Here is a 12,640-nt window from a genome sequence, read left to right on the forward strand (position 1 = left end):
AAATGCCCAAGGCATTTCATGTAATGGTCTTCCTAAGACCAAATACAAAGATTTCCAAATTCAAAACACGTGGATATCACCACTGTCAGCAATCATAGTTTGCCAAGGACATGGGATGAGGAGAGGTGGGAGAGGCAGATAGCAAGGATAATAAGAAAAGGATGCATTTCTGCACTTAACTTTAACTGGTGAGCAAATCCTAACCAGGAAAACATTTTGGAAAAAAAATTGTTAAGTCTTACACTGATGTAAGGATTATTAAGATGAGTAGAAGATGCCATTATTCCCTAATCAATCATATTCCAGTCTTACCACACTAAATCATCTTGATTCTATATACTATTTATCAAATTCTCATAGTACTTCTTTTAATAATACGTGTGTGTGTATACATACAATCTGTGCTTCATTATCTGACCATACATTTCAGTCTATCAATGTCAAATCATGTCCTTTATTAATAGTTTAATGCTTCAAAATTATATAATAAATGACACTGATCATAAACATCCACTTTATGTACACATCTTGGTCAATTTCCAAAAAGTAGAACGTCAATTTTTAAGAAATTAAAAATCAAACTGAGGGAGAAAGATAAAACTAAATTGTATATAGAAGTTTTCCACATATAGCTTGACAGGAGACAAAAGGGGGAGGAGGATGGACAGGTTTTCATAAAGCCACAGAAAAAGATCAAGTCAGCATCAAGAGTTGACAGAGAAATGGACAACGGTAAACTGATATAATTACTTCAGAAAATTGAGGTCACGTACTAAACTTGAACGTGTGTAGCCTGCACCCCAGCCATTTCACTTGGGAGACATAACAAAGAAATTTTTGCACGAATGCATGAGATTTAGATGTGAATGTTCACAGCTGCAATATTCGTAATAGCAAGGAAAAATAAAATCTATGTGAAAAAGTAGAAGTATGCATAGATCACTTCTGCTGCATACCAAACAATAGTAGAATTGTCACATGGAAAAGCATTTATGGTCTTAAATTACAAGCTGAGCTAGTTGCTGTTTTTCATAAAACACCATTTTTACTGGCAAGAATAACAAACTATGATTATTCATACTTGGTAGGAAAAGAACCTATCACGTAAGAAAACAGAATTGATACTATTTGTTTCCAATAATAAAATTCAAGCTTTCAAAGAAGGGCAGAATTTTGGAAAACTAGTATCCATCACCATGAGCTTGACACTTCCTCATACTTAAAGCCTATTCAGAGACTGATGGAGATATTGACAAATGACACTGTTTTTATATTGCACAAGGTAATGTGTTAATATTTGGAAGATCTGCATAACCAATATTTTACACCTGACTAATGCATGATGTTATAAAACCCACTCAAAAGGCAAAAAAAACTAATAAATTTAGTGTTGCAAATATATAAACAGCATTGATATGGTTTCAGATTCTAGACTGTAACTAGCTACTGAGAAACTATGCCTTATCTAGTTTTGGTATAGTATCAAATAAAAATAGCTATAATTATCCAAAAAAAAAAAAAAAAAAAAAAGCTATTCAGAGATTCCTCTTCTTCCCAACTACATACCTATGTGAGATTGAATTTTCTTCATACCCTTCAACCATATCACAACAGATGAAATGTAAAAGCAGATGTGAGAATCCATCTGTCCTAATATTAAGCTAGACATTAAAGAGGTTTGCAAAAATATAAAACACCACCACTATTTTTTGTTTTAAAAAATAGTCATCTTTCATAAGAAATAGTATTGTTAATATTTATTAATTAATGTTTTAAAAACACATATTTTTTAAATGTATGTTTTAATTTCTAATATACTAAATATCCATAGATATAACCCCAAAAATAAAAGCTCTTTGGAGTCTATAACAATTTTGAAAACATACAGCTTTCCTGAGATCAAGAGGTTTGAGGTTGGCCAAGGGCACAAGCAACAAATTACCCTAAACCTTAGGTTAAAATTGTGTCTATTATCTCACACAGTTTCTGAGGGTCAGGAATCCAGAAGCAGCTCAGCTGACGGTTACACCTCAGGGTCTCTCATGAGACTGTTGTAGTAAGCTGTGGGCCAGAGCAGAGCTACAGTCTCTGATGATTTGAAAAGAACTGGAGGATGAGGATCTGCTTCTAAGCCCATTCGCCTGGCTGTTGGCAGGAGGCCTGATATTTCCAACCAATTATACTTACTTCTTTTTCCCCTCTACCATGTTCTTTTCTTTGGTTCTTCCCTTGCTATATTTCATCAAAATATTAGGTTCAACTTATTAAAAAGCAAGCCAACAAATTCACCATACCATTGAATATAAGGGTTTAGTGACTCTACTCCCCCACGACCAAAAAAGTAAAGACACAGAAAAAAAGTACTAACCAATACTTGCCCTGCCCCCAAACTTAATATTATCTGTTGCTCATCTATAAAGAAACAAGGTGGGAAATAACAACATTCCAAAATAAAGAACAAGGCTGAAGGTCTCACATTCCCTGATTTAAAACTTACTGAAGGCTATAGTAGTCAGAGGCACCTGGGTGGCTCAGGAGGTTAAGCGTCTGACTTGGGCTCAACTCATGATCTCGCGGTCTGTGGGTTCAAACCCCGTGTAGGGCTCTGTGCTGGCAGCTCAGAGCCGGCAGCCTGCTTTGGATTCTGTGTGTGTCTCTCTCTCTGTGTCCCTCCCCACTCATGCTCTGCCTCTCTCTCTCTCTTTCTCAAAAATAAGTAAACATTAAAAACAAAAATTTTTTTTTTCAAAGTTACAGTAGTCAAAACAGTAGAGTACTAGCATGAAGACAGACATACCGACTAACGGTATAAAAATAGAAAGCCCATAAGTAAACATTCACATACATGGTCAAATGATTTTTAACAAGGGTGCCAAGACCACAGGAAAGGACAGTCTTTTCAACAAATGGTGCAGGAGAAACTGTTTATCTATATGCAAAAGAAGGAAACTAAACCCTTACCTTTCACTATTAAAAAAAACTAACTCAAAAATGAATCAAAGACCTAAACATAAGACCTAAAAGTATAAAACCATTAAAAGAAAACAGGGGAAAAGCTGCCTGACACTGGATTTGGCAATGATCTCTTAAATATGACACCAAAAGCACTGGCAACAAAAGTAAAAACAGACACTAGATTATATCAAATCAAAAACTCTGTGCATCAAAGGTGTGATAGTAACGTATAAAAAGAAATATACATTTGGTGTTCATCTCCATTTCTGCAACAGAACTCCAAAAACCCTTGCAATTTCCTGAGTGAAAAGAGTAGCAAAGATGTCTTTTGTTAGTCATAACAACTCCCTTTCAACCACCAATGAGTTTATGTTAATGAGGTGATTTTTTTTTTTTAGAAAGCTCCTAAGGATGGGGGCTGGTTGCCATGGGAACCAACCAAAATGAAAGGGTTGGAATTTTCAACCCCACCCCCTACCTCAGAAAGGGGACAGGAGCTGGAGGTCAAATTAATCAGCAATGGCCAATAAATTAATCAATCATGCCTCTGTAAGGAGGCCTCAATAAAAACCCACAAGGACAGGGTTTAGGGAGATTCTAGGTTGGCGAACACATAGAAAGCACCCAGAGGGAGCGTGGGAGCTCCATGACCTCTCCCATACATCTTACTCTACCGATCTCTTTCATCTAGCTATTCTTGAGTTCTAATCTTTTATTTTTAATGTTTATTTATTTATTTATTTTGAGAGAGAGAGAGAGAGCACGAGCGGGGTAGGGACAGAGAGAGAGGAAGAGAGAGAATCCCAAGCGGGCTCCACTCTGTCAGCACAGAGTCTGACATGGAGCTCCATCTTATGATCTGTGAAATCACAAGCCAAATCAAAATCAAGAGTAGGAAGCTTAAGCAACCCAGGCACCCCCTGAATTATAATCTTTTAAAATAAATCATTAATCTAGTAAGTAAAATGTTTTTCTGAGTTCTGTGAGTCATTCTAGCAAATTAATCCAATCTAAGGCGAGGGTTGTGGGAACCTCCCATTTACAGCCACAGCCATTTGGTGAGAAGTACAGGTAACAAGTTGGACTTTGAACTGGTATTTGTGGGGGGAGGGGGCAGCTAAACCCCTGTGGGATCTGACACTATTTCCCACTATCTCCAAGTAAATGGTGGTAGAACTGAGTTACACTGTAGGTCATCCACTGGTGTCACAGAACTGCTGATGTGTGGAACACTCATATGTCTGGTGTCAGAAGTAAAGGTGTAGTAAAGTACTGAGGGTAGAGGAGACACACAGGAGTGTTTTTCCTCTACAAAAGGTGGTGGTGAATGGGGTGTTGTTCAGAGTATAGAATTTTAGTTCTGGAAGATGGAAAGAGTTCTGAAGATCGGTTCTGTAACAATGTGAATGTACTTAACACTTAAAAAAAAACCAACAGAGTAATAAGTCACACTGTACTCGTGCCAATATATAAATAACATACACGAGATTAAAATTTAAGATACATAAAACCAATTCACCACTCTATGTAGTTTTTAAATACTCACCTGATTTTTTTGTGTTAATTCATTAAGTGAACTTTTAAGTTTTTGTAGTTCCTGCACATATACAGCAACTTCCTGGGGGCCTTTGGCAAGTTCACTCCTTAGCTGGCTTATTGTGGCCTTAAGAAAAAAAGAAAAAAAAAAGAAAAAAAAAATTAGAGGGAACTAAAATGGAAAAGAGAATGGAAGTATCCAAAGGTTTTAAAGTTACACAGATTTTTGTCACTGTTGTTGTTAAATTGATATAATACTTCGAAGTTTCAATTTAGTTCTTTTTCCTACCACCCTACTGCCACCCCACATCATTTTTGACTGAAAATTAATTTTTAAAATTTATCCAAAATGTTTAACCTCATTTATTTAATAATGAATGAAATGAATAGTTGGCATCCTACTTTATGTATCTGAGTCAGCATCAAACTATCAACCTGAATTTACTGGCTTTGAAACTCTGTACTTTAATCCTTCTGAATTTAAAGAACATATGCAAGTTACTGCCTACCTTTTATCCCAACTTCTACAGGACAGCCTTTCTTTTTACTTTAAAAACATGTTAAATAAACACAAACACACAATACAGAATCACCTTGGAAAGGTAGCGAATCATCTCTTTGACTGTAATGGAAAGTATCTGTCCAAAGAAGTTATACAGAGTTTTATTAGATATAATTTTATTAAGCTGGGTCATTCCATGACTAGGTATAATAGCTGGACACGAATTTGCTTTAATGCATCTTAACGAAATTAAGACAAAGGTTTGATCATTTAAAAGTAAGAGAAAATTAAGCAAAGTCTCAGAAATAGAAACTTCCTATACATGAAAGCTTCAATGACCAGAGAGAGACACTAAGTACTGCTTTTTAAGTATGGTTTCTTGCAAGTGACATTAACAAAAGAACTTTCTATTTCTAATATTTAGCTTATTGACTTCACTTTTTACATTCTTAAAGCTACATTTTCATTGTCTATATTCTTTATTAGTAAATAAATTTTATTATGGAAGACATTTAAAAAAATTTTTTAATAAACACAAGAGTAGTTATCTACATCAAATATTACAAATACATCTTCAAGGGAGAAACCTTAGAAGGCTACTGATTTATTTTGACAGTAACACCAAGAGATCTGCTACTCTTCTCTTAAAAACCCTTCCAGTATGTGTGGTACTTTTTTGTTTTGTTTTGTTTTTTTTAAGGATTCTCTTTGGTAGTATATCTTCATCTATTACAGTGCTTTGGTTTTAAGTTTTGGAAAACCATCTAGTAAAGAAGGTAAGTGATTGAACTGAATGATTAAACACTTGGGCTTATATTATTTTAATAACCATAAGTTGATGAAACTAGTTTTTTGAGTGTTTTCCAAACTGGTTTAAAGTCAACTAAAAGAGGTTTCAAAAAAGTTTTTACAAATAGCAGCATGTCTAAAATATCTTCCTGGCCTAACCTTTTATGGAAAACATTCATCTAAATAAACCAATTCTGATATACTGACAGGCAATCTGTCATATTGCTTTACAGTTACAGCTTCTAAACAGGGTGTTTCAACATATAACAACACACACATATATATATATATATACACACACACACACACACACACACATATATAATATATGCCATATATATCCTATGCTTCAAAGAAGGAAATGTTTAAATATTCATTATTTTTAACTATATTCAAGTTAAAGGCATATCCTAATAATTTCTTTCTTAAACTGATCATGTAACCTTTTCATTGATATTGGGAGTTTATTTCAAACTGCTATCCCTAATAACTTTGAATCTCAGGATCATTTTCTGTTAGTAACATTATGGATGTTCAGAGAAATATTAGGAACAGTTTGGCTATTTTAAGTTACCCTATTTTAATCATTAGCGTAGATGCCAACTTACCACAAAAGAAGATATATTATTGTATTTAAATCTTGGCTTGTAAATATCTTATCAAAGGATTTAGCAGAGTAACACATAATAAACAGAAATAATAGTGCATATTAAGATGCAAATTAGGAGTATATTTCATTAAAAAACCATGATTCCACATTAAAGTTTATAAGATATAGTAAGCCAAGAGTAACATCTGTCTTGCTGATTAACTCTGACACGTAGAAAAAACTAAACAAGCAAAATGTAAAGCAAATATATTCAACAATATCTTGTTATATTTTACAGTTTTAAAATATGTTCTTATAAATGACTTTATATTTTAATACCTAAAGAATTAAACATTAGGTATATCATTTATCCTTTGTACAAATATGTATATTTTTAACTATAATTTTTTTAAAAGCAACCATTTGAAATTTTTTAGTTTACTCAAGGGTGGAAAAAAGAAAGATGTGGGAAGAGTTTACACCAAAAGGTATACTTTAGTCATGGAGAGGGGAAGGAGGGGAATGAACTACAGATAAGGTTCATTTTCTCTGTTGTACATCATGAATCATTTCAATGTTTTACAGTGATCATGCATTATGTTTGTATTGGGGGAATATACAAATTGAAAAGTCAAAATGTGCAAGAAAATACATTCCCTGTTCAAATATGACTATGGGTCAAATTCAAACAAAGATGGCTCTCCACTCCAGCCACAAAGACATTCCTCACTGTTTAACAGGCCAAACTCATCTGCGCTTTGAGACTTTAAAGTTGCACTCCCTCTTCCTGAGAATGCTTACTCCCAATTCTTCACCCTCTTGCTTACTTCTCACACATTCCTCCTTCAGAAGACCTTCCCTGATCATTCTATCTAAAACTGTCATACATTATTGCCAGCTCCACTACTGCCCATACATACCCTGCTTTATTTTTCTTTATAGCATTTATTATTACCTGATTTTCCATCATGATTTGATTTATTCATGTATTATCTGGCTTCCACAAAAGACTATAAGCTTTATGAGAGCAGGTACTCTGTCTTATTCACTGTTGTATTCCCCACACCTAAAACAGCTACTGACCCTAGGCATTCAAAAACTACTCTCTAAAGGAATGAGTGATTCGTCTCCAAGGAGTTAACAGATATTTGTTCCCAGTATCTGAGACCCGATAAAATAGCCTCCATTTCCTTGAAGCCATGTTACTGAATTCAAGTTAGACTTTTACGAAAAAATTTTAAATTAAAAAATAATTAGAGATATTCTGAGCAAATATCCTGCTAGTGTTTTAGAATTATAATTATTGTCCTAATAATATTCTACTACAATTTGTATGTAATTATTTAAAGACGATTGAAAATTCACTTGATTAACAAAAATAAGCATATCTTTGAAGTTCTGAGATTGCCTTAAAACACAAAATTTCCATTTGACAACAGAAGGAGCTATATTAAAGGTATTACTAACATTAAAAAGCCTTCCCAAAACACATTACCTCAAGTTTAAGCATCTCCATTAGAAAGCAGAAAAAAAAAATAATAAAATGATGGATGAAAGGTGGAAGACTGACAAAAGTACACACTGAACACATAATAAAAATGTCCAAACATACTGCTAAAACTGATCTCTAATATTAGTACACTTTTAAAAGATATTTAAGTACTCTAATAACTATGCATGAGTATAACCATTTTTATTCCATATCTTTGTAAATATTTTAGCTTTTAAAATGAGTTTATTTGGAATTCAAATAAAATTCTTAAAAAACCATTTACATTAAAGACCACACCAAATGTAAGTTGATTATAGCTTTGATATTTTCAGTAATGTAAATTTTTAAAAATAATACTTATTTTAACCCTTAAATCCTCAATTTCTGATGATAACTATTTATAAAGTACTTTCAAATGCTTTAGAATGAATTATTTTTCTATATGCCTTCTAAAATATCTAAACCAAAAACACAACAAAACAAAACAAAACCTGTCAATGAATTCATAGGCATATCTAAATGAATGTAATGGAACATAAGGACATACTTAACAATGTATATTACATCATATGTCTTTAGCTTCAATTAGAAATACCAAACGAATCATTACATTTTTAGCTCCTTTAATTCCTGTTCGTGTATTTTGTTTCAGATACCAGTATTTACGTTCAGTAAAGTAGTAATAAATACATAAAGTAAGTTTTTCATTAAGTGCTATAATTCACCAACAAATTTAAGAATAGGATTTAATTTTAATAAATTAATAAAATACATGCCACATATTTAAAAAGTAAGCACAAGCTAAAAACAAATGGTTTATAACATTGTTATAAACAAATGAGATGGAATATCTAGACATTAATTGTTTTAATATAAAAATGGTGTGAAACAACTCAAAAGTATTTTAAGTTGTACTCAATATAAATATTACAACATATAATATGGCAAAATATAAAAAGTAATAACAGTAAGTATTAGGTCAAAATTAATAGCACGAATTTACTTATAAGGCAATTATCAGACCACCCTAAATGAGAGATAACATGATTCAGAAAAGACTTGAGGCTTTGGAGGAGACCTGGGATCCAATCCTAGTTTCCTTATATGAGGTACATGAACTTAAACAAGTTATTTAACTTCACCGAGCTTCAGATTCCTTACACATAAAACAAACTTAATACTTAATTTACAGAGTTAAAAGAAACAAAAGAGACCATATATTTAAAGTACCTGGCATATTATCCAAAACTTGGTGGTGCTCAAAACCTAAGAGCTTGTTTCCAATAATAATATTACTCTGACTCATGCTACCACTTCCTAAACTTGTTCAACATAATCTGAAGTCTCAATCATTACACACCTATTAGTTAACTACTAGAAAGTAAATATTACCCTTGTTTTACTAAAATGATGATGAAATGTTAAGTGCTATTCAGCAAATCTCTTTATTTTAACATTTATTTCAAAACATTTAAAAAGATAAACCTTTATGAAAATGTAAAAGTTAAGATGTGAAGAATGAATTTCTATGCCATTTTTCTTCTTTTCCAGAAACATCTTTTTGAGAGAAAAAAAAAAATTGTTTCCCACAATTACTCTTGTTGATAGGAGGACAGTACAGGGAAGTCACTAAATCCTTTTCCCCCAAATCTTATAACTCTAGTTATACTTTTTCACCTTAAATGACGTCTTCCCATAACATAGAAGATAATCCAATCTACACGAATAAAAATACAAATTTACAAAAATCCTCCATATTAAAGTAATTCTTAAATATTACTCAGAAATATTTTCCCACATATATTTTTCCCAAAATGCAAGCAAATATATAAATTTCTTCTCCCTGTTCAAATTCTATTTGTATAACAAGTATATGTATAACTCCACAATTCTCAGCAGGAAACAGTCAGAAAGGATTATACTTTAAAAGAGATATATTCTAGGGGCGCCTGGGTGGCTTGGTCGGTTAAGTGTCCGACTTCAGCTCAGGTCATGATCTCACGGTCCATGAGTTCGAGCCCCGCGTTGGGCTCTGTGCTGACAGCTCAGAGCCTGGAGCCTGTTTCAGATTCTGTGTCTCCCTCTCTCTCTGCCCCTCCCCTGTTCATGCTCTGTCTCAAAAATGAATAAACGTTAAAAAAAAAAAAATAATTTTTTTTTTTTAAATAAAAGAGATATATTCTAAAAGTGCCATTGCTGTGATTCAATTTTAGTCAACCTGTTACATTTGATTTGAAACCTCATATAATATTAAAGGAATTTTTAACCAAAAGAGAGTATAATTTTTTAAAAATTTGAGAAATACCAGTGGGCAGGCAGATTTAATCAAAAGTAATTCTTATTAAAACACAGAAATAAATGACTCGATTCACTCAGATTCAAGCATTTCTACTTTCACATTATCTGAATGGGACTTTTCCTCATGAGACTTCTTTGATTCAGCATCTCCCTGACTGCACATTAAAAGCTTTTAACTGTCTTCAATAAATTTATGAACTCCCTAAAATTGTTTGAAAAATTGTGGGGTCAAGTGTCATTGGGCTAAAAAAGATCACTTGTGGGAAGTCTGCACCTGAAGTTCATAAACTTTAAAGTCTAAAGTGTTAATAAGTAAGCATCATAAAGCTTCACATGCCTATGCATGTTGTACCTACAAAGGTTCACCATTCCCCCTTTACAAAGATACAGGAAGAAGTAAAATAAAGGGTGACATGGTTATCTATAATATTTATACTCCATAGCTCATTATGTTACTAATTATGAATAGAATGGCTTTTAAGATCACCAGCTTAAAAACTCTAAGAAAAGCAAACTGCAACGTTACTATAACAACCTCTTAAACTGAAAATATGAAAAATAGAGGTCCATGTCACATAAGGCATCTTAAGAACTACAAATATCTATTAATATTTTGTTAACTGTTAACAAAATATCCTCTATAATACTTTAGTAAAAAAGACAAAGGCTACATTTTTAAGCAAATATATTCACTAAAAATCCTAGAGCTTGCCATATACTAACATAATTATATCAAGGATTTACAGGTCAAAGTCAAGCCATGTGACAAATGGCAGAAGGAACTGAAAATGTTTATCCTGAAAAAGAAAGAACTCAGAGTAAATATGAACAGTCTCCAAATATCTCATGTGGAAAAAAGGAACAATTTATTCTGTGTAATTCCTAAGGAGAACTGGAATCAGTGCATGGAAATTCTAGGGAAACAAATGTCAATTCAATGGAACGGCTGACTTATGAAGAAATATGCACCCCTATACCACCTAGCAGGAGTTGGGGATCACTTATCAGAGAGGCTACAAAGGAGGGTCCTGGGTGAAGTGTTAGTCTAACAGATTTTTAAGATTTCTTTCAACAACATAATTCAATAATCGATAAGTGAAAAACAAGCCTACTAGAAAATAAGTTCTCCTAAATATTTTTCCTAAACAACATTGATAATACAATTGTAAAAAAATGAAATCATGCTTCCTTTACCCCTACACCAAACTGAGATAAACTCAATTACCACTTATTGACTAGCCTGGATCAAATTTAACTTTAAATAATCATTTCTCCACAATATGTACATTTATTAAATAGACAATACTCTTTTATACATTCTTCTCTAAATGTCTAGCTTTATAAAGCAAAATTAAATATTGTCTCTCAGACTATACTGACTATACACAAATATCACTCAGGGCAAATGAAAGTCAAGTATTGTTTTGATAGATCGCTTGGAAAAATTTCAACTGCTGGCTTCACTCAACAGTATACACTAAACAAGTTAACAACAATCACATTTAGGCACACTGAACTTATTTACCTCTGAGTTAGCATATTCTGCTTGTAACTTTTTACACTCATCTTTGAGTTTTTCAGATTCTTTTTCACGCTCCAACGTCATGTTGTCCATTAGTGTTTGAACTTGGACCAGTTCTTTCTTTAGCACAGCAACATCTTCTATACCAGGTCTCTGAAGCTGTGAAGCATTTTCATTAAAAATTATAGTGAAAAATCAAAATATGGTTTTACTACAAAGAAATCAAAATGAAAATAATCTTTAATATCAATTGTTAGACTGCAAATGTTGACCACTGATATCTTTTTCCCAAAAAGCCTCTCCTCTTCCCAATCTTTGTCATATTTAATAGTATCACCACAATGTGAAAGAGAGCAAATTCACAATTATCCTTAGTGCTTTATTTGCTTTCTTTTCCTTCACAAACTACACTCCATGGTTATAACAATCACTTAATAAATGCCACATTTTGAAGCATAAATGCCCCATTTTCTATCCTAGGAAACTGATAGTAAAAATAAAGGAGCAGATGTAAGCATAATCAGGGTTTGTTGCTAATGGATATGGATATGCATATGGTTGATTTTATTCATATATTTATTGAGTGCTAAATAAAGGGCAGAGAGGCACCTGGGTGGCTCAGTCGGTTGAGTGTCCGACTCTTGGGTTTCAGGTCAGGTCATGATCTCATGGTTCATCGGATCGTGCCCTGTTTCGGGCTCCTCGCTGACAGCACAGAGCCTGCCTGGGATTCTCTCTCTCCATTTCTCTCTCTGCCCCTCCCCTGCTCATGCTCTCTCACTCTCTCTCTCAAAATAAATAAACATACATACATACATACATACATACATACAGGACAGAAAGGAGACAAGGACAGATCCAAAGTTGTACACCTTGGGAGAGCACTGAAGACGTATAGTACCAATGACAGAAATAGTTGGGGAGGAAATACGATGACCTGATGCTACACTTGTTGAA

At 33.2% G+C, this 12,640-nt stretch overlaps 1 protein-coding gene across 2 annotated transcripts in view; it reads right to left on the reverse strand.

The window, feature by feature from the left end:
• EEA1 (early endosome antigen 1) overlaps nt 1-12,640 on the reverse strand; it is a 112,905-nt gene that overhangs the window by 61,884 nt on the left and 38,381 nt on the right. For both annotated transcript variants that reach the window (XM_042992885.1, XM_042992886.1), the window contains 2 exons: nt 11,687-11,842; nt 4,502-4,618 (listed from right to left, as the gene is read on the reverse strand). In XM_042992885.1, the coding sequence (XP_042848819.1) occupies nt 4,502-4,618; nt 11,687-11,842 (273 nt within the window). The remainder of the gene's footprint in view (nt 1-4,501; nt 4,619-11,686; nt 11,843-12,640) is intronic.

Source organism: Panthera tigris, chromosome B4, assembly GCF_018350195.1.
Source record: "Panthera tigris isolate Pti1 chromosome B4, P.tigris_Pti1_mat1.1, whole genome shotgun sequence".
Classification (NCBI taxonomy): domain Eukaryota; kingdom Metazoa; phylum Chordata; class Mammalia; order Carnivora; family Felidae; genus Panthera; species Panthera tigris.